Raw genomic sequence first — 22,807 nt, 5'->3', positions numbered from 1 at the left:
AGAACATGTAGCTAGCTTGGATTTAAGGGAAAGTCTAAAATATTCCTGGACAAAAGAAGGCCCAAAGATAAGTACCTATTTCAGAATAGAGTAGTGAGTTATAGCTGTTAAGTCTATCGGCAATGGACCGTGACGATGAGACATGCTCTATGAACTAATCTGTAATGGAATGAACAAAAGTAAATGATATGAAAATGAAAGATAGAATGAGATCAAGGGGGAGAATGTTAGTTGATCTCCACCAATAGGCCCAACGGTCTATTGGGCCCTTGCCTCTGCTCCTTGATCGGGGGAGCCAAACCCTAACTGGTTGGTGGGCCCCTGTCGCACCGCACATACAAATAGAAAAAGTGGGGATCGGGGCTGAGACTACCAGGTTCACTGGAGCCGCCACACCCACCTACAGAAACCCTAATACCGATCTAAAGAGCTGCTGCCAGCGACGGGATATGCCCCAACCACCGCCGTCTCCCACTGCAGGACACCGCCGGCGTCACTAGACTTCATCTCGCCAGCGCTGGACGTCTTCTACAACGCGACACTGGCTGCGGTGCATCTACTGAAGGGCTAGGAGCCTAATCGGATCTATGGGTTACACAGAAAGGTACTCACATCGATCCTAACAGAGGACAGTACCAAAAGACCTGATGCTCCATTTACCGGTTCCACTCAGAGTCTCAGATGTTCTCAATACAGCTTTAGTAAGAACTTCCTCACGGCTCTCACCAAAGGAAGAGGGTTCTCAACATGCACAGCATGGCCGCTATCTGGGATAATGATCATTTCACAAAGTTCCTTCCCTTTAGGACCATCAGATCCACATTCTGCGTGGTTCATTATCTCCATGCGCATTTTCTGCGAGATGTCTTTAAACTTTGCGTCCTTTTCACCAGCAACGATGAGTAAAGGCCTCTTCAAGTGCTTCAGGTCTTCCCACAGGGACCTGGTACATTGAAACTTGCATGAGACAGGATCACATGAATAATTTCTAATCTAATATAGCACAAAGTAACAAAGTGCAACTGGTCATTTGCTTATCAACTCCACTATCAGTTTGGCGTGTCAGTAGTACTCATTGACCATTGGTACTGATAAAACAGAAGACACAAAAACACTGTAATGAAAATCTTACTATGAGTACAGTAAGGCGGTCTTACTTTTGTCTCCCCACACTTGAGTCTGCAAGAACCTTAGCTAGAGCTTTGATGTTTTTGTGTTTACTGCGTGTCCTCACTAGAGAGTTGAACTCAGGATGCTCTCGTAGACTGAAGGTTTGGTCACCCATCAACACAAGAGTTCCATACAGCGAAATAAAGAAAATTGTCAAACGAGTGCTAGCAATGCATATAATTTTACCATTTCGTACAGGCAATAATCAAACAAGCTAGTTCCTTCATCAGGTTATTACCTGTTCCACAGTTTTCCAGAGTACCATGTCTGAAGGAAACATTCAAGTCCACAAGACATCAGGAACTGGGCTCTTGATTTATCAATAGCGACACGACGTCTTCTGCTTGCTTCATCTCTCAATCCAGGACTTCCCGATATTGTAACAGCTCCACGAATCTGTTTGGCACAACAAGCTTTATAGAACATTCAAAACAGAAAGAAGTTCACACGAAATGTAAAAACACAGTTACCTTGTGATCTTGATTTAGTGCCATGTGAAGTGCAATCCTTGCACCCATTGAATAGCCAACCACCACCACCTCACCATCAGTTATGTGGCACATCAACTTCAACAATAAATCTGCAACTAGTTGAACTGTTACAATGAATTGTTCTGAATTTTTGTGACGTTGCATTATCTGTGACTCGCCATGACCAGGAAGATCAATTGCAATTACTCGTGCACTGGGGGCAAGAGCTTTCATCATGGGAACCCAATCTTCACTCGTACCAAGAAATCCATGAAGTAAAAGAACAACCTTTTCCTGCATAGGTTAAATCGTGGGTCATGGCACTAGTTACTGCAGCAGCAGCATATCAAGTAAAATGCAGGTAAAAAGCGATTTGGAGAGAGAGAGAGAGAGTATAACTCTTATACTCCCTCTGTTCCAAATTGTAAATCGTTTTGGTTTTTTAGATACGTAGTTTTTATTATGTGTCTAGACATAGCATATATCTAGGTGCATATAAAAAACTATGTATTTAGAAAAGCCAAAACAACTTATAATTTGGAACGGAGGGAGTACATACCAAGGGGCAGTAAACCCAGAATTGAGAAAGTTTTATATATGTGCTATCACTGGTCAAATACACAGAATAAACTCTTATACAGCTATGTGAGGAAATACGACATCTGATTTTCAAAAGAATAGAAGAATTCTTACATTTGTATGATCACCAGCCTCTCGAAGTTTGACTAGATAAGAACAATCGTCCGCATCAACTTGGATAGAATATGACCTAAGTTTTTCTTCACCATACGTCCTTTCTATCTTGTCATTGTTTATGTTTAAATGGTGAAGATAACCATGGGCATCTTCTACTGAGGCTCGGATTCCATCACCAAGTGGGGATGCATGGATCTTTAACTTTTGTTCTGATACATCTTCCCTTAACCACTGATACGTTCCAAGTCCATGTGCGGCAGCTCTACATTTATCTTTGTTTCTTATTCTGGAGACTATAGAGCTCTGTTGGTCAACATAATGTGCTAACTGTATATAGGAGGCCAAACCTATAGAACTCTCATACGTGCTACTGATGACAGCCATCTTATCATGTAGCTGTGCCCATTTTGCAATATGAGCTGCATTCTCAAAACCTCCAACAACACTAGGTTTTATAACCTGAGCATGACAATTAAAGCAGGTTAAATATAAAAAAGAATAAACAACCTTCAAAACTAGCACACAAAGTTTTTCTCGGTACTCACAAGAGCAACTATTCCTGGATGAACAAATTGATGAAGCTTAGGAATTATATCCCCCTTAAGGTTGTCAATAGTCTCATCAAGTGCAACAGGCAAGACACTGTTTTCACAGAACTTGATGAGATCATTTACAGAGCTCACTGGTTCCTGTAAAGTAGAAAAAGAAAAGTGAAAGAAGGTTCTCAAGAAAGAACAAGATGGAAATATGCATTATGAAAAATGGAATGAATCCCAGCCCTGAATAACAGTACTATAGAACAAGATGGAGCGGTAGCCAAGTTTCTTATTTTATGCACCCAACCACCTGGGCACAGGTGCTCCTGTTTTCTGAATAAATGGCACTATTAATTTAGTGGTAAGAGATGTGGCCATTGACAGTGAGACACCCGTGGTGACTTTGTCAATCTCAAAAATCTACCGGTCTCTCGCAGGTGTCACAAGGGAAGTGTCTGCGTATGTGCATTCATAGGGTGAGTGCATGATGTGTATGTGAGCGAGCCTTTAATACATAGCTTATGAAAATACGGTATATTACCTCAATGTATTCCAAACGAAGACTTTTTACCCTAGATCCAAATTCAACTGCCTGTTCATATGTCCATTTCTGATTTGCATCAACACGGATATTGATCTGGTACCCAACAACTTCTCTTATTTTGTGAAGAGCAGTTGCATCCTCAATGGGGCTTTCACGGCGGCCAACCTTCCAAAGAGAAATTGGAAAGACATTATACTATACCTCGAATTAGCAAAAGAAACTATAAAAGCATTAACTTCCATGTCTTATGATTATGGAACAAGTTAAATAGTTACCTTCAGTTTAAATGTGGTAAAACCTTCAGCAGCCAGTTTGGCAACAGCAAGTGCTACTTCCATTGGAGAGCCATTGCAATCTACGAGTGCACAAATTTGTATGCTTCCAGAACTGTTCTGACTATATTCAATAACATTCTCGTCTCGGCCCAAGGGGTCACAACCAGCGAGAACTTTGAACAAACTACATTTCTGTTGTGATGCAAGTAAATTAAGAATAGCCATCTCCAAACCGCATTTAACACTTGGGAATATCGAAGAAGGCTGAGATGAAGGCAAAACGAGGAAAAGTTTAATCCTCAATGGGACTTTCATGGCGCCCAATCTTCCAAAGTCAGTATTAACAAGTTTGACAAGTTACTTACAGGAATCCCGAGGCTTGTCCATATCCAATTGGAAAAGGACCCTCTCAGTAAGGGAATAACATCTAGCACAGAATCTTTCACCCTGTGGAGAAGAAACCTAAGTTGCTCTTCAACATCCAACAGATCCTCCTCATGAATTTCGATTGGTGCAACCTGTTACAAGAAGTCGATAAGGACTAGAAATATGGAACACGCTCTAAGATGTATTACCAAACAAAATTAACTTGACCACCACTTTCTGGACATGCAAAATCAGAGCTATAGTTACTCCAAAGCATATTTAGTAGCGCAAACCAATTGCTATGTGCTACCATGCAAACACATGTGAACTGTTGGGATGAGAATCGGACACATCGGATCGGATCCAGTAAAACTTGAGCCATTTTCTATATTAATGATTTTTCAAAATATTTTAGGGTTATTTGCAGGTCCTTCTGTTAACTTAAATCTAGTCAGTCTGCATGGCATCCATTGGCCTACATTGGAACCGCACATGAATACATGATAGCAACAACAAATGATTACATCGTGGTAGGTGAGTTTGGTCAGTATATGTAGTTGGTCTTTTCCCCAAAGAGCAGTTTGTTCTGTTTATTAGTGATGGTGTGGCCAACATGTCAGCAAGCGATATTTTTGTATGGAAGGAAGAAGTGAAAGGAGCAACACTACCAGGTCCACAATTTATAGTAGTAAAGTATACTTAAATTAGAGAATGGTAACCTAATGTCAAAATATTGTTTTGTCCAGTACAGTCACTGTGTTATCGGCCATATATACTATTACACTAGACTTTCCCCTTTTTTGAGAGGACACTGTACTTTCCTCAACAACATAGGTTTATCATAATGCTAGTGGCCTGCTTCATTTACAGCCAATTTAATAGCAAAAATGTGCAATATGCTAGTGGAACAGCAGAATGGAAAAGTGGTAAAGACAAACCTCACCAAATCCTACAATGTTATCATCCACACGAAGCTTCAGAACAAATCCTTCATGAATGAATCTACCATCAGATAGCCCTGAAGTACGTGGTGCAGAAAGCTGGATTCTGTGCAAATGATGATTTCTAAGGCACATCGTAGAGAAGATGTGGGCACTACATTCATTGGTACAGATTATTACATATACCTGTACAACATGCATTCCACTGAATCAATTCTGTCAACAGGTATGGCATCTACCTCACTCTTAAGACATGGAGCTTCTAGAAGATAGGCCAGATACTGACTTGTAGAATAGTTAGAGAACATGCTCATGATCCTGCAGAACTTGTACAAATATATAAACATGATGGAGAACACAGTTGTAAAAAAAAGATAAAAGAAATTTAGTTTGGATATGAACCTATGAAAGTTGGCATTGCTATCAATACTATTGTCTACTTCTACCAGACAATCAACCTGTTCCATATTGGATTTCACCAATGCATCATGAAGCTCCGCTTTTGTTTGAACTAGAAAATGTTTTACCCTGCAACACAAGTAATGAGAGTGCCGAGAAGAAAACTCAGCAATAGAACATAGCAGACAACATAAGCAACAATCTCAACACCTTTAGAATCACTAATTTATTTATATATGTTGGCTTCAGGCGAAAACAATGATAAAAGTTAACTTTACAAGCATAAGGTTGAAGCTAATACACAGGTTCAGAGGAATACCAGCATAATTTTGTTACAACCAGATGGGGCTTTGTAAGCAGAATAAGTGAATAGCAATTGGTGTTACCTGTGTGCAGCACATAGTTTGGAAATTGATATGTCATGAGAGGCGTAGAAGAATTTCTCCAAAATCTGTGGTGAAGCAGTTTTTGCAACTGGTAGAAAGCTGAAGATTGCACCACCATGGTTGTTGACAACAATTATTGTCATAGGTTTCCTCCATGCCCTTCAATAATGTCAATAGCATTATCCATAATGAATATACTGTTCAACATCATGACAATACAGGAGTAGCTTGGGTAAATAGTGTAACAACATTTTTGTTGACTGTCACTAGGTTGATCTAATAGGAATTGGTCATGTCTGAGATGATCAGGTTAATGGACAGGTGCAGAGAAGGGTTCAAACTACAAACCTTTGGTTGAGAAGTGCCAATCCATTTGTATCATGAAGAAAAGATATGTCACCAACCACACAGAATACCTGAAAACATGCAGAGTCAAGTTCTGCCAAAAGCCTAAAAATTCATTCCTCATTCCTCAAGTGAATGATTAAGTACAAATGTACTGATAAGAACACCACCCTTTTTTAAGAAGAACAAGCATGTCTTAAATTAAATGAAGTGCTATAATATGCCTATACTAGTATGAAAATTATTTTAAGTCAGGCTTAAGTCTAAGATAAATAGAAAATGTACAAAAATATATTATCATTTAATCAGAAAATATACAAAATTCATTGCCTCTAATAGGAATAATTTCCCTAGAACGTGGACTTTAACTAAAGAAATGACTTACATGCTTGTTTGATCCAATAGCAAATCCGATTGCTGTGCTGATTAAACCATCAATGCCACTTGCTCCTCTGTTCCCAGCCACTGCTGTGCCAACAAAGTCTGGAAAATGATGTGTCATCACATTATTTCCATTTGTAGTGTAATCCATCCAACCGCTACCAAACATGTCTAAGTCTCGGATGACCATGCTGTTCCCAACAAACATGACAGCATCACCATAAAGTGACTCCCCAATTATATGAGCAACATATGGTTCTGTAAGTGAGCACTTTGCATGTATCTGAAACATTATCTCCTGAGAAACCTGGAGTGGGCAACAGTTTGTGAGAACAAAACTCAATAGCATAAGGGCCAAAAGACCTTTTCAGTTATTCCCAGGGAGAGGGAGCTCTAGCACAAATAAAATATCCAGTTATGCCATGATAGCAAAAAAAGGTACATGACAAAAACTGTTTACTACATTGGAATTTCAAGGTGCAGTGAACCTTTTTATCCATTATAAAATAGCTGTATTAGTGCAAGATTGATGGATTAAAGGCTTATAACAAATGGTTAAGTGCAGAAGGATTAATTATCCATATATGGCCACGTTCGTATGTTTATAAAACATGTTATGTCTTTACAAGATAGCTACCATGTTTCAGCTCATACCACTGAATTAAGAATGGTCAAAATTTCTGTCCATCTGCTTCTCTTTCTTTGAAAAGTACACCGGCACAAACTAGCAGCAAATTCTGCTACATTAGCTTGTATTCTGTGAGTGACAACATGTGAAGGATCATGACGACACGGATGTCTATCGATCAAGATGTAGGAAGATGGGAAGGAAGTCTCTAGAAACATTCCCACTCGTTTGCTAGTAATACGGCTACCAATCTGCCAATCAAACAGCATCAACTTCAAAAACTTATGACATATTAAATACACCGCATAATTACTGAAAAAAAAGAAAGATATAGGGAACAGTGCAAAGAATATAGAATCAATGAGGTTTGAGAAGGTAAACCTGAACAATGACATCCGGGCTTATCCAGTTTTTAGCAGAATCAGACAATAGAATTTGATCAATGTGGTCTATAAACAAAATGCTCTTATCAAGCCCTGGCAATGAATTTACAACTTTCCGCAATCGCAGTCCAGACAGAATATCTGTAGCAACTGGCCAGGATAGGTGCCTAGCTAGTAAAGCTACAGCCCACATATCTTCATCCGTATGAATAGCACCCACTAAAAGAAGCCCTTGTTCTGCCTTCTCTATGATCTCCAGGACCTCCATTACTGAGCAAGAGTAATTACCAAATGCAGAAACTGTTTTCATTCTTAGGTATCTAGTATATGGTTCGCTATTTTTAAACCACTTATCCAAACCTCGCAAACAGTCAACATTCCAATGTTGATTAGTGTAATCTAGTGGTTCTCTAAAAGCACAGTTTATATGCACTGGGCCTTGTGGTGCTTGCATTGCATAGTAGGCTGCTGAATCAAGTGTAGTGAGAACCATTCTTGCATGGATTTGGTCTCCAGGTGGGGGGAGATTAAAAAAATATCTTACAAAGGTACCGAAATGATTGACCTGAAAATGGAAATTAAACTGTTGAGACAGAAAAAAAAGAAGACAGAACCTGGTAAATGAGTTTACCTAGAACAAAAATAAGAAAAAGTCAAGTGCCAAAATTGCAATCCTAACAAGTGCAACTTTATTTATTGGTGTTTCCTTATGTGGGGGGTATAATGGATCTTAGGGTTCACTTGGCATATAAAACACATTTACACAATAATACTGTTGAGAAAATGGCAGAACCTACAAATCTTAATGTGTCATAAGAAATTCAGAATTTTAGGAGTGCTGAAACCCATGCAGACAAAGACAAATGTTATCAAGAATTTTGCATTTTAGAATGTATATGCAATCAGAGGTACCTGATTGATGGCTTGGTTAGCTCCAGCATCATGCAACTCAGGAGGACGGTCAGCTGTGAGTAATATAATTGGTACGAAATCTTGACTTGCCTCAACCACCTACACTTGAGTGACACAGTGAAACTTTGATTTAACCCAGATAATATTGTCCTTGATTCATAGAACTACGTGCACTACCACATCCAAATCATTTTTCTTTTATTTTACGGGAATTACTACCATATGCCTTCCTAAAGGTATACAAAGCACTACTATATGCAAAAACTTGTTGGGTTATGGAACAGAAAAATTACGTGTATTTATGAAGGCTCGTAGCATTAGAATAAGGAAAAGGTGCATTTTTTAGTGAAACAAATCTGCCACTCACTGAAGGAAGAAGATTTGATACAGCGGTTCCTGATGATGTGATTACTACTGCTGGCTTTCGAGAACCTCTCCCATAGCCAAGAGCATGAAATCCAAGTGAACGTTCATCATAACATGATATGCATTTTGTCAAAGGATGGCCTGTAGCAGAAAGTGCAAGCGGGGATGATCTCGACCCTGGAGCTATACAAAAGTACTAAAGCAAAATGGATTAGAATAATTCTAGACATGCTAAAGGTACTAAGTCGGTTAAGCTTACCGTGAAACCGAGCCTAACACATTCTTCAACTATAAGGGATGCCCATGCCAAATTTATGTTAGAGCAACTCTTGATGAAAAATTCAATCGTGTTGCGTTGCAAATATAACTCCTACAGATGGTACAGAACAATATTAGCTATTTTGGTATAGCTCTCCCTCCTTCCTTCCCTCCCTCCCTCCCTCCGTCTCCGTCTCCCTCTCCCTCTCCCTCTCCTTCTCCTTCTCCTTCTCTCTGCCTTTTTGAATTGGTAAGTGATGTAGACTGCAGTGAATCCTAATATACCAAGGTTACATACTTGAATAATAAATTGTTGGCCATATGCAGCTAATGAGCTAAAGATACTTTTTTAACGTTCAGCTAAAGATACTTGGGCGGTATCATACCATGTTCGAATAAAGGAATAGCTGTGGTGAAAATCTAACAAATGACTGATCAGAAGTCAGAAAGTTCTCCTGCAAAAGAAGAGTGTCAGATGTGATCAGGGATATAATTTAATGATACAAAGGACATAAATTACACTTTCAAAAAGAAGGTAAATTAACAGGAAAATGTTTCTTTGTCCCCCAATTTTGCGGGCCCATTTCTACTGCAAAGTTTTAGTGCCCAGCCTTTTGGTCTGAGAACCCTAGGAGTAGGTCAAGACAAATGTACCAAGTTAGCGCCAGGTGGCACCAACATGTTAGTCACCCCAGTACCCCCACCAATTTAGTGACTCAGAGATTTAATGGATTTGGCGTTTTTATGGAAGGTTTACTTTCGAACTGTAACAAATATTTAGGGACGAAAAATAAACTTTACACATTCTCTGATTCCACGTGGTAAGATTATAAGATGTGTTTTCTACCATGATACAGGCCAAACATCTTCTGTAAGAAGCATGATATTTTTCAAGGAGGGCAGAAGTCTTTTTTTTGGAAAACAAATCAATCTCAAACAAAGCATGGTATAATGTTCCAGGAAGCTTACCAAGGTTAAGGGGATACCTTTTGCACACTAGCTTTGGCATCTATTGAGGCTAGCACTTCTGCATCCAAATACACCTGTAAGATGGATCCAACAAATCAGAATTAACAACCAAATGCCATAGGGTATTAGGAAAATTGTGGTTACCCTGGATGGGGTACTAGCTGCATCATCCTAGCTATAATGCGGGGTTTTCCTCCAAATTTCCAACATTTAAATTTGCAATCCGTACTATGCAATCCAAGGCAGAAATATTACCAACTGAGCATTTCCAGTCTCTGACAAATGTGCATCTCCAGAAATGTAACTTGGTACCAAGCCTTTGTGAGAAATGCTAGCTGAAGAATCATAGCTATTTTGTATCTGTTTCAGATGGGAAAAATAAATATTAAATTGAATAATAAGCTACTATATTTGTTTTGACAAAGTAATGAAGTTCTTTAGATCAGATGATACAGAAGCATAATGTAGCATAAAAATTAAAAAGTGAAGTCCATCAAATAACATGTTATACTGAGTCTTTGTAAATTTGGTCAAATGAAATAACAAAATCATCAAAGGAGAAGTTACAAAAAATACAATAACTAAGTGAGAAATAAGAAAAGACAAATCAAAATTATTTAGCAATAAGTTGAAAAACTGAAAAATTGTTATCTAGTTCCACATACCTGATCAAAACAAGATTCAAATAAAGAAACCGCATCCTCGAACTTGTGAGAAATAGAATCGTCCCAAACCAGGGTAGATGATAATATGGAACAACTATCAAACTCACTCAACTCAACCTGTAAAATAAATGTGCTAAAGCATCAGAAATGCTAGAAGTCAAATATTTATGTGATGCCTGCAAACAATAACTGAAAAACAAGAGTCTGTGGATTGTGGGTTAGATTACAACATGACTGGTTTGCAGAAAATACATAGAAGAAAAAAACATCATTCAACATTTTTCATCATCCCTCAACAGGGTTGATTTCTACTTTGGACTCTTTTTTGTAGCATTGCTTTTGCATGAGTAATACTCAAAATGGATATTGAGATCTAAAATTATACAACATAAAATCTTAAATTGTGCAATGTTATGGCCATAATACTCACCCAGACATTTCCATTCACCAACTTTCTTCGGGGGACAAGTCAGGATCCCTTGGTAGTCAATCAAGCAAAGTTGTACTTCTAGCATTTTTTATTTACATAAGTTAAGCTCAGCACTGTTTATATCAGCGCAATTGCACTACTACTGCATGTAAGAACTAAGAATAATGTTGCTTCAACAAAGAATCATCCTGCACTTAACATTACTTTGAGGAATTAAGACTAACACTACAAAGGGAACCCTAAGTTTTTCAGCTTTGTATCAAACTATCAATGCAACTATATGAGCCATAGCCATAAAGATCAAGTATATCACAGATTGTACATAAAACTTGAGGTGTAGAGTTGTCCTCTATCTGAATGTAAAATGACTTCTGCATTGAGTTTATATTGCACAAAGGCTGATCAAAATACTTCTAGTCCTAGACCGTGTGCATGCCATAGGAAAATGAAGGTTATTACTTGAGGGATGAAGAAGTAATATGAGCCAAGTTTCTCCTCTACTAATGGCGATTCCTTGACATAATTCATGTCTACAAATCCGTAAGCCTTTATCAAGTGTGAATCAGAAGAAATATATCTGCAAGGAAAAGTAAGTCGTTAATTTTGTTATAGAGGGAGGAAGGGAAGGAAGGAAGGAGGGGGGTGAAACCTCACCTCGATACCAAATCAAATTCATTCTTTACTAGGTAGGAACCATGAAAGCATATTGCGGAACCAATGCCACAGATTTCAAGTTGAAATGATGGAACAGACGTCAGCTTCCTTGATAAATAAAACTGAGGAAACAATGATGATCCTCTAAACTGAGAGCACCACTTAAGTGCCTTTGTACTGGGTGGAACAAGTACCTGCACCATTGTATGTTGAGTTAATCAACTTCCAATATCGCTTGGACTTAAAGAGAGAGACAAATTCATGCCAAAACTAGTTATATCACTATAATAGTTGAATGCATATACTTCAGAATCTTGACACAGATTCTAGAAAAATGCACATGCTGCACATGTCCATGCCAAAAGCAAACAGTGCTCTGGCTGCACAAATTTGGGCAAATAGCCATCTAAAGAATCTAGGAAGCCTAGTTGAACCTTAAGGGGGAAAAGAGCACAAGTTTGAAGGTAAATCCAAATGCTGCATTTGCCATAAACTTATAAACCCATTACCCGAAGGAGATACTGAATAATAGAATTGCACTATATCAAAATTTTAATATAAAAACTAACAACATCCATCAAGTACCAGCCTGCCAGGGTGACTCTAACAATCTAGTCCCGAGCCAACAAATTGGAGGGAGATGCTTTGCGTGCTAACAATTGGGTACGAACGAATTGACCAACTGAAAGTGATCCAAACCTGAAACCCCCGTATTCTCACATACACAACTCTACTGTGGGGGGTATAACCCCAGGTACCCACAGGACAAGACATGGGTTGCACCATCAGAGTTGGCCCAGCCCACAAGATCAAGCCGTGCGGTGCACGACATTGGTCGGCGTGCACCGCAAGGCTATAAGAAGATGTGATTTATTAGATATTATATAATACCAAATATGATACTTTCCTTATAACCCTACCCCTCCAGAGCATATAAGGAGAGGCAGGGGTCCCCCAGTCGACATCCCTATACGGATCCTAGGCTTAGCCTAAAGCATCTGATCACACACGCAATATCATACGATAGACAATACAAACCAACAGACCACAGGAGTAGGGTATTACGTCGCGCAGACGGTCCGAACCTGTCTAACTCTTGTGTCTCTGTTGCCTTCTTGTTCTTGATTACGCGCACCTCTGCCGATCAATCTACCTTCGTGGGATACCCCTCGGGGGACTACCGACGATATTCTGTCGACAGTTGGCGCGCCAGGTAGGGGTGTGCGTGCTGTTTCCATGACGAACAAGATGGTACACTTTTCAGGCTCTTCGTCCTCTCCAAAACCGGGCTAGATCTTTACGGTCGGATCGATCTCCTGGGTCATCAATGCTGACGGAAACGGAGAGATCATTAAGCCGGTGCAGATCGATTCTGCGCCAACCACACCAACACTTGCAACGGCAGATCCGATCTCGGAACCGCCTCCGAGGTCGTCTACACCAACAACTCGCCGCCTGCTGCCCCGCTACTCAAGGAAGCAGGCCGGCAACGACGATCTGATCGCATCCATCGATCAGGTCGGCCAGAAGCTCGCCGACTGCCTCTCCCTCACGGAATCGGCTCTGACCACTCCGGTTTGGCGCCGATCACCTTCCGGTTCCGATCTATCGGAAGCCGGTCGGGAAACTCCAGGGGATACAACCACCATCCGTCAGGATGCCCGAAGAGCTCCAAACCCGACCATATAACGTCATACGTCGCCGATCAGACGTTCTCACTAAAGATAAGTACCCTTCCTATATCTAAATTTAATACAATTTTCTCCAAGTTTTGCCATGTTTTCTCCTGTTATTATTTCTCCAATATGTCTTCATGATTAATGTCTCCAATAATCTCCATTTATTCTCCATGCGAATTATCTTTAAGATATTCTCCACTCGACTCGTCGACCAGCCACGTTCTCACTTGCGTTATCAGAAACTGCCCTGTTCTCGATCTCACTCCTACACGTGCACGAGCGCCAGCCCTCTGTGTTATGGGTGGTCGGCAGTGGCTCCTCGGCGATGTTTGTGCTCTTACGCGTAAACGGGTGCTAAGCACTCTACGCTATGGAGTATGGGCTAGTCGGGGCTGGTGATGCGATACAAAACCAACTGGTAGAAAGTTACTCATATTTAAAATATGAACACTTCAAACAAACATAATGTTTATCTACTCCGCTCTGTTTTCTTCATCATCGAATTCATATATTTTATTTTTACATCATGTACTACCCGTTCTACATATTTGTATTGCAGGATCATCGTCCAGGTGGTTAGACCACCTGGTACTCGGACTTCTCCACCGATCAACTGGTCGGACCGCTAGGTTTATGGACTTCGTCGCCGACCAGTTGATTGGACTGTTCGCCGGTCACTTCTGCTCAATGCTCTCTTCGCCGCCGACCAGTTGGCCAGACTGTTCGTCGCTCGCGCTTCATCGTCAGCTACGCTGGGGGCTTACCAGCTAAGCTGGGGACTCCTCGACATTCGGATTCTTCGTGTAAGAGTTGCCAGCTAAGGCTGGGGACTCCCTTGGCGGCCGGGTCTTGCTATATCTCATCGGTGTGCTATCAAACTGCTCCATGTTGTTCGGATCAGGGTACTGATCTTGGGCAACACGTCTGGGGTCTTGATACGCGCATGTCAGATGACGTCGGCAAGCTTTCAGACTTCTTTTCTTTGACCCTACTTCAAGATTCATTCTTCATCTTCCAGCAGGTTCGAAGATTAAGTGGCTACATTTCACCTGGCGGTGAATGTAGTGCTTATTTCTTGATTTACCCTCCTTATCGACAGAGTATAAGTGGCTACACTTCTCCTAAGGGGAAGAATTTTCAAATTTTATCTTGAGCCCCTTACATCCTTCTGGCTAGCCTTACTTGGCTAAGTCCGATGTCTCCTAACTAGTTAAACTGGTCAACATTGACTTTCACCACCCAGGTCACCAGTTAAACCGGTCGGCATTGACTTTCACCGCACAGGTCACCAGTTAAACTGGTCGGCTTTGATTTTCACCGCCCAGGTCAACAGTTAAACTGGTCAGCTTCGACTTCCACTGCTCGGATCACCAGTTAAACTGATCAGCTTCACGTCTAACTGGTCGAACTTGTTCAAGACGGCGCCGCTCAAAGGATACAAGGCGCTCGAAGGCTAGTTGTGGGGGGTACAAGCCCAGATACCTACAGGACAAGACACGGGCCGCACCATCAGAGGTGACCCAGCTCACAAGATCAAGGCGTACGGTGTACGGCACTGGTCGGCGTGCACCGTAAGGCTACAAGAAGATGTGATTTATTAAATATTATATAATACCAAATAGGATACTTTCTTTGTAACCCTACCCCTCCAGAGCATATAAGGAGAGGCAGGGGTCCCCCAGTCGACATCCCCATACGGATCCTAGGCTTAACCTAAGGCATCTGATCACACACGTAATATCATACGATAGCCAATATAAACCAACAGACCACAGGAGTAGGGTATTACGTCGCGTAGACGGTGCGAGCCTGTCTAACTCTTGTGTCTTTGTTGCCTTCTTGTTCTTGATTACGCGCACCTCTACCGATCAATCTACCTTCGTGGGATATCCCTCGGTGGACTGCCGACGATATGCTGACGATATCTAGCATTGATCAGCTTGATCAGCAGCGCCCGTAAGATTTCTCAGACAGCGATGGAATGAAAGAGGGGTGAAAGCAACAGCATCGTAGTAACTACATAGCGAACCCCCAAAATTCTGCAAGTTCTCACTGTACCCAACAGCCATCAGTCATCGGCTCATCGCCAATCAAAATGCACCCGCTACTCTACATCAAAGCAGCATAGAGTAGCGACTATACCCACACCATACCTCGAACCTGATCACGCCGCTCCTGGCGCCAGCAGGCGGGGTGGCCTTGACCTCATTGGCGGCCCGCAGCAGTGCGTCGAGGCCGTCACCGACAGTGAGCGCGGGGGGAAGCCTCCTCGTGAACGATACGTCCACGGGGAGGTCGCGGTCCCCGTTCTCAGCCATCTCGTCGACGTCGATCACGATACCAGCGTGACGCCCTGCGCGCGCGCGGAGCAGGACGAGAGGGGTGCTACTGCGGCGGATGCGGCGGCGGGAGAGGCCGCGGCGTCGAGGTGGGAGGGGAGGGAAAGCGCGGAGGGGGGTGAAGGTGAGGAGAGGAAGGCGGGGAGGGGGCGAGACGGCGAGCATGCCAGCGAGGTTGGTGGGAGGTGGCCGGGTGGGGAAGAGGGGGAAGACCGGAAGAGGCGAAAGCGAGTGGTAGTGGGAAGTGGACGTTGGGTTTACGAAGGGAGGGGATAGGGTTCCGGGGCCCAGCCAAGTCATCCTCGTGTGGGCTCTGCACGGGCTGGGCTTGGCCGGTAGAGTGTGGGCTTTTAAGGCCGATCACATATGGGACAGCTCAGCCAGCAGGTCTCAATTTTGCTAAAAAAAAGGCAGCAGGTCTCAATGCCAAAGGCTATGTAGCCAAGAGAGCAAATATTAGTTTTAAAAAAAAGGGGAGCAAATATTACATGATTTAATAGCATTGTGATTTTCAGTGGTAGACGATGTTTCCGTCGACAACAAAGTGCCTCTCAAAGATTTGTCGGCTTGGTCTTCGAAGATGCTCATAGAGATAGGATTTGCGTTCGTACGTTCATAGGGATAAATGTGTGTTGTGAACGTTCTTTCTGTTTTTTCTTCTTCGTATCTGTCTTTTTTTCATCCACTTTGAATTTTTTGTTTTTCAAAAAGTCAAAAATAAATAAATAATAAATGACCGGTACAAGTCTTAGAATCATTGGCCGTTACTTAATAAGAAACAAAGATTAGAAACAAATCTTATATTTGTTAAAATCTAGATCAATCGATGGTCCAACTAATCAAGTCATGAATTGGATCTTGAGCAGTTTATTATCTAATCCAATCTAAATAAATGTATTCTTATAGTTTCCAACAGAGGCTACCATGTGAAAAGTCGAGAGAAGTCTTTCACCATAATTATCAGCGGGGACAGATTAATTCTTGATACAACGCTAACTCTTTCCCAACTTTAAGCAAACATTAGACTTACATATTTTAAGGGTCCTCGAAGAAAGTCACGGAAGTGAATATTTAACTATAGTAACAAAAGATAGTATGAAATTGAAGTTATGGTACATTGTCTACATATTTCTATGCTTTGCGATAAGAGAACAAGTCTATTAAGCTTATATTTTAATTCGACACGGGTTTAATAGGACATTGTCATATTATTGCCAATATTAACTTATATTTTGTATATCATATTCATCATAAAATAAATTTTAGATTTTTTCCACAACGAGATTTTAGATTTTATAGAAAAGGTAAATCATAAATAGCTATATACCATTTCCGTCGTCGTTGCCCATAGACCTTTGATAGTTGTTTTTCTCCTGTTTAAAAAATCCTAATGACTATAGGGGTGAATAGCCTATTAAAAATCTACAACAACACTAAGCCAAGTGGTTAGACAATTATGAGGCGAAACAAGTATTGCGCTAGCCTACTAAAAATGCAAGCCTTCTATCCACAATTCTAGTTGCTATGATCTATAATTCACACAAAAATTAAGTCACTATTCTCTAAGTTAGTGAGTACTCAAAGACTAACTAAAGAGTCTCACTAACCAAACTAACAAGACATAAGCTAGCTCTCAAAACTAGTTACAATAAAGAGCTTAGCTACACTAAAATAATAAGTGCAAGAGAGGTAGTGAGGTTTATACCGCCGTGGTAAGAGATATACAATCAATTGCAAAGAGAATCCCGGAGACAATGATGACAATGATTTATCTCCAAGGTTCACTTGCTTGCCGGTAAGCTACGTCCTCGTTGTAGCGATTCATCCACTTGGAGGTTCACGTGCTAATAGGCATCACACGTCTAACCCGCAATCGGGTGCCGCACAACCAACACAAGATAGGAATCCACAAGCTACGAGCAATCCACTAGAGTACCTTTTGGCTCTCCACCGGGGAAAGGTCAAGAATCCCTCACAATCACCACGATTAGAGTCGAAGACAAGCACCACCCTCTGCTCAACGATTCTCGCTGCACCAAGCCATCTAGGTGGCAGCAACCACCAAGAGTAACAAGCGAAATCCACAGCGAAACACAATCACCAAGTGCCTTTAGATGCAATCACTCAAAGCAATGCACTTGGATGCTCTACAATCTCACCAAATGATGATTCAACCAAGTAAGATGAGTGAGAGAGGAATGACTAGGCTCACTAGGATGCATTCTCAATAGAAATGGCCAAGAGAGTGAGCCCAAGCCGGCAAACACAAATATATAGGGAGCCCCAACGAATAGAGCCGTTGGCCCCCTTACTGTGCTGATTTTAGGGTGACTAGACTCGTCGATCAGTCTGACCGGATGCACGCTCACCAGCGTCCGATCACTGATCTCCGTCCACGTGTCCCCCATGTTCAACGAGCGTCGCGCGATCCCAACGGTCAAAATGATCTCGCCAACGTAGTTAGTCACGACCGGACGCACCAAACGCGCCAGCGCGGAGTCCGGTCACGCGCGCTCGCGCAGCTAGTCAGCCAAGATCAAACGCTCTGTTGAACGACCTAACACCCCACCACTATGAGTCCGTTCAACTCCAGTAAGGTTCTAAAGCCGCTTTTACGCAATTGGACACGCCAGGTCAATCTCGATCGGACGCAGGCTAGCGTCCGATCCCTACTGCTGCCACGCTCCAAGTCTAGTACCACCATGTCACCATACATCACCAGTGAAAGGATCAAGATGCCCAAGAAGGGAATGAATTGGGGCAATTCTAAATTTTAGCAATAATTAAACCCTACACTTAGCTCACTTCACCCCTTGTGCCTAGAATGTGTTTCTATTGTTCTACTGCACAAAAGTTTTGCACCCTAGATTCTAATCCTACTCTAGCATGTCAATTCTAGGAATGTAAAGACAAGAAATGAATTTCTCAAATGTAAATGCCCAATGTAAAGAGAGGGAAAAGAACGCGGCGATGTTTTCTTGAGGTATCGGAGAGTCACCACTCCCCACTAGTCCTCGTTGGAGCACCCGTGCAAGGGTGTAGCTCCCCCTTGATCCACGCAAGGATCAAGTGCTCTTTACGGGCTGATTCTTCGATACTCCGTCGTGGTAAATCGCCCACAACCGCTCACAACTTGAGTTGGGTCATCCACAAGCTCTGCCGGATGATCACCAAGCTCCCAATCATCACCTAACCATCTAGGTGATGGCAATCACCAAGAGTAACAAGCACAAACTCTCACTTGACCATGACAAGCCTAATGAGAAGGGTGAATGCACACTTGCTACTCTCCTTGCACTAATGAGGACCTTAATCTTGGATTCTCAAATCTTAATCACATCACTAGGCTCTTACTCTCCCTTGCACTCTCAAGGTGTTTATCAGCTGAACAAATGGGCAAGAGACCTCCCATGGACGAGTGGAGTAAGTATTTATACCCCCCTCATTCGAAACATAATGTTTGGAGGCTAAGTCAGCACTCTGTGGGGTGACCGGACGCTCCGGTCAGTTATACCCGCCACTGTGTCAGAAAGAGCCGTTAAGCTCTGATCGGACTCTGATCTGCGTCCGGTCAGCATTGATCGGACGCGTCCGGTCAAGAAAAACGCTCTCTGGAATCTTATTGATGTTGATCGAATGCTACCCCCAGAGTTCGGTCACTTCACTGTTTAGCGTCTGGTCAGTTACCGGATCCTAACTAGTGTTCGGTCAGCACCGACCGGACGCGTTCGGTCAGGAAACAGTCTCTCTGGAACCTCTCTGGAGTTGACCAGACATAGGTACCCAGCGTCCGATCCACTTTCACTCAGCGTTCGGTCAGTACTAGACGACTGCAATTGATCAAATGAACTGACTGGACTCACCCTCCAGCGTCCAGTCGCAACCAGACCAGCGTCCGGTCAGTAATTTGATCCTCCATTCACTTTCAACTCAAAATCTTATGTGAATGAAGTTTACTCCAATTGATCTTAGGGCTATTACTGAGCTACCTAGTGCTAGGTTTGACAAATGTGCACCACACCTAACCCACTAGACTCACCTAGGTCAAGCTACTAGTCTATACCCCCCTTAATAGTACACAAAGGAAAAAGAAGATCCTAAACTACTCTAAATGTCTCTTCAACATCAAACTACACTTAGAACTAGTCATTCCTTAACCTTGTCGTCCATCCTTTGAAAACCGAAACGATTTCCATCGACAGGGGCATGACAACCATGATTGCCCAATCAATTGCCATTACCATGACCTAACTCAAATTGCCTCTGCAAAACATATGTTAGTCATAGTAATCTCATGTCATCATTAATCACCAAAACCCAATTAGGGGCCTAGATGCTTTCAACCAGTGACCGGACACAGGCCCTGCGCATGCGGTCACTCCCCCGAGCCAAGTCCGGTCACATCACCGAGGCCACTCCACCACGCGCCAACTGACTAGATGCGTAGGACCAACGTCCGATCCTGCGTCCGATCGCTGGAAATAGCGTCTCCTCAACACCAACTTCTCTACCCTTGCTCAAATATGCTAACCACCAAGTATATTACCTTGTGCACGTGTGTTAGCAACTTTTCATAAACATTTTAAGGGGGTTAGCACTCACTAAAATCTAAATACATACGCAATGAATTAGAACATTTAGTGGCACTTTGATAACCGTAATTCACGATGAGTTTCACCCCTCTTAATAGTATGGCTATTTATCCTAAATGTGATCACACTCACTAAGTGTCTTGATCACCAAAACAAAATAGCCCTATGGATATCACCTTTGCCTTGAGCCCATTTTGTTTTTCTCTTTTTTTTCCAAGTCCGGAGCTTGATCATCATCACATGTCCAACACCATCACTTTGGACTTCAATTGCTCCACCACTTGGATTGGTACTAACCTATCTCATAAACACATAGAACAAAAGGTTAGCACCTAGGGTTTCATCAATTCACCAAAACCAAACTAGAGCTTTTCACCGTTGCAATGCACGGACATATTTACTATTGTAATATAAATATGAAAATCAATATTAAATAGACACATAGGCCATGTTCGGCTTATCCCATATTCGGCTTGTTTTTTCAGCCGGAACAGTTTTTTTCTCTCACAACAATTCAGCCCGAACAATGCTTTTCAGCCAATTTCAGCTAAGTTTCAGACCAGCGAACGGGGCCATAGGCATTGAACCATTAACTCTTCTTCCAAAAAAATAAAGATAATCACCACTAAGTTGTTGATATAGTTATTATTTGAAAGAAAATTGTTCTTACTATCTGGATCAGCATATGGCCATTCAACTAATCAAATCGTAAAATCAAAATCTTCAACAGTTTATAGTCTAATTTAGTCAAGATAAATATATCTCTGCAATTTCTAACGATGACTGCCATGTAGAAAATCGAGAGAAGTCTTTTGTCATAATCATTGACAGACATATCAATCTAGCAACTAACTTCTTGCTGACTTTAATCAAAAATTAATAAAGTAACCGTTTACCATAAATGGTTGATAGTGTACTTCTTCCGTAGCAACTCACGGGCATATTTGCTAGTCAACATAGAATCTCTAAAGATCTTTGTAACTACTGGAAACTAAGTATAAACACTACACTGATAATGGCCCATACTTCTTTATTTAATGAGACTAAAACTTTTACCAAACCACAACTAAAATAGCTCACAGAGAAGGGGGTGTTTGATTCAGGGACTAAAATTTAGCTCATGTCACATCGAACATTCAAATGCTAACTAGGAGGATTAAATATGAGCTAAGTATAAAACTAATTACACAAGAGTAGACTAATTTGCAAAACGAGTCTATTAAGCCTAGTTAGCAATATTTACTGTAGCACCATATTGTCAAATCATGGACTAATTAGACTTGATAGATTCGTCTCGCAAATTAACCTCAATCTATGTAATTAGTTTTAAAATTAACATATGTTTAATACTTCTAATTGATATAAGATTCGACGTGTGGCTAAACTTTATCCTTAGGCCAGTCTCAATAGAGGTTTCATTCTCATTAATTACTATGACACATCAGCATTTTGGATGACTTGTCATGATAATTATGAAGAGAGAGATGATCAGAGTTTCGTGGGGATGAAACTCAACTGGCTCCGTTACCTATGCCGATGAAACCGAATGAAACGCGCATTGAGGGGCCGAGAGTTTCATCGGGAGATCCCGTGCGGCACCCGACGGTCACCTGCGCATCGTCAACCCACGTTCCCGCAATCACCAGCGAGCAGCCTGTCGCACCGGAGAGGTCGCCGCGCCTCCTGCCTGCCGTGCGGAGGAGCTCGCCGCGCCTCCCGCCTGGAGCCGCTCCAGGGAAGAAGCCGACCCAGGTGAATCGACGAGGACCTTGCGGCGGTGGTGGTGAGGTCGGTCCGTCGTCCATCTTGGCACCTCCATGTGCCCCGCGGCTACGGCGACGTATTCTGCCGTGCCTCCAACCATACCGTACGAGATGACGGACAAGAGCGGCGGCGGTTGTGCCGGTGTTCACGAGTGGACAAGAAGCATCCAACGAAAGAGAGGATAAGGCCTCCATTCTTTTTTTATTTGATTTGATCGACAAGTCCAGAGCCGAGGGACGTTTTTGCTAGGTACGCATGATTTATTTGCCAACATGGTCATGTTCCAGCATGTTAATATACTTAGTTTAGATACGATGTCAAATGGCTACACAAATCGCATGGTACATTTGCTCACAATACCATACAAGAATTAAATGTCACAGATAGCCTATGAAATCGTGAAATGAAACTGTACATTGAGAGAGGTAATTTTATTCTTCAATTTCAATTGTAAAGCTGACGTGGCTGTGTTGAAAAGTGTGATATGAAATCTTCCGCTGAGACCGGCCTTAGGCGGAAAAAACGCCCGATCGAACAAATGATCACCAATTCATGCTGATGTCGGCCACTTCGCTACAATTCCCAACGTTTTGGAATTTCCGTACCGTATCTGACAGTACAAAAGGCACGAGAAAAAGAAAACAAAACACGGGGGGAAA

At 42.0% G+C, this 22,807-nt stretch overlaps 1 protein-coding gene across 6 annotated transcripts; it reads right to left on the bottom strand.

Moving 5' to 3' along the window:
* Positions 1-617: 617 nt before the first annotated feature.
* On the bottom strand, positions 618-15,988 carry LOC136467224 (protein PHYLLO, chloroplastic-like). 6 transcript variants are annotated; one of them, XM_066465827.1, is made up of 27 exons: positions 15,607-15,988; positions 11,775-11,968; positions 11,580-11,697; positions 10,691-10,807; positions 10,281-10,385; positions 10,043-10,099; positions 9,443-9,511; positions 9,058-9,168; positions 8,800-8,994; positions 8,433-8,531; positions 7,519-8,085; positions 7,164-7,388; positions 6,514-6,816; positions 6,132-6,199; positions 5,784-5,942; positions 5,401-5,526; positions 5,185-5,316; positions 4,996-5,104; positions 4,057-4,209; positions 3,692-3,955; positions 3,414-3,581; positions 2,882-3,025; positions 2,334-2,795; positions 1,641-1,934; positions 1,409-1,566; positions 1,158-1,265; positions 618-943 (listed from the first exon to the last, which is right to left on the bottom strand). In XM_066465827.1, the coding sequence occupies exons 1-27, from the start codon at positions 15,955-15,957 to the stop codon at positions 688-690; spliced, it is 5,112 nt and encodes a 1,703-aa protein (XP_066321924.1). In that variant the 5' UTR covers positions 15,958-15,988; the 3' UTR covers positions 618-687. The 6 variants fall into 6 exon arrangements, with proteins under 6 accessions (XP_066321924.1, XP_066321926.1, XP_066321925.1 ...); XM_066465829.1 differs by having other exon boundaries at positions 11,775-11,797; XM_066465828.1 differs by lacking the exon at positions 5,401-5,526.
* Between the last annotated feature and the right edge of the window lie 6,819 nt (positions 15,989-22,807).

The sequence above is a fragment of the Miscanthus floridulus genome, chromosome 7 (genome assembly GCF_019320115.1).
Source record: "Miscanthus floridulus cultivar M001 chromosome 7, ASM1932011v1, whole genome shotgun sequence".
NCBI classification, from domain to species: domain Eukaryota; kingdom Viridiplantae; phylum Streptophyta; class Magnoliopsida; order Poales; family Poaceae; genus Miscanthus; species Miscanthus floridulus.
The sequence above is the reverse complement of the archived record's forward strand: the minus strand, read 5'-3'. Positions and strand labels throughout refer to the sequence as shown.

What these genes read in the sequence shown, in the direction of transcription:
- LOC136467224 (XM_066465827.1), bottom strand. Translation starts at nt 15,957, where the DNA reads ATGCTCGCCGTCTCGCCCCCTCCCCGCCTTCCTCTCCTCACCTTCACC. An exon ending in GAATTTGATTTGGTATCGAG is followed by an intron (nt 11,698 to 11,774) that starts GTGAGGTTTCAC and finishes TTTTCCTTGCAG; the next exon opens with ATATATTTCTTCTGATTCAC. An exon ending in TTGAATCTTGTTTTGATCAG is followed by an intron (nt 10,386 to 10,690) that starts GTATGTGGAACT and finishes CATCTGAAACAG; the next exon opens with ATACAAAATAGCTATGATTC.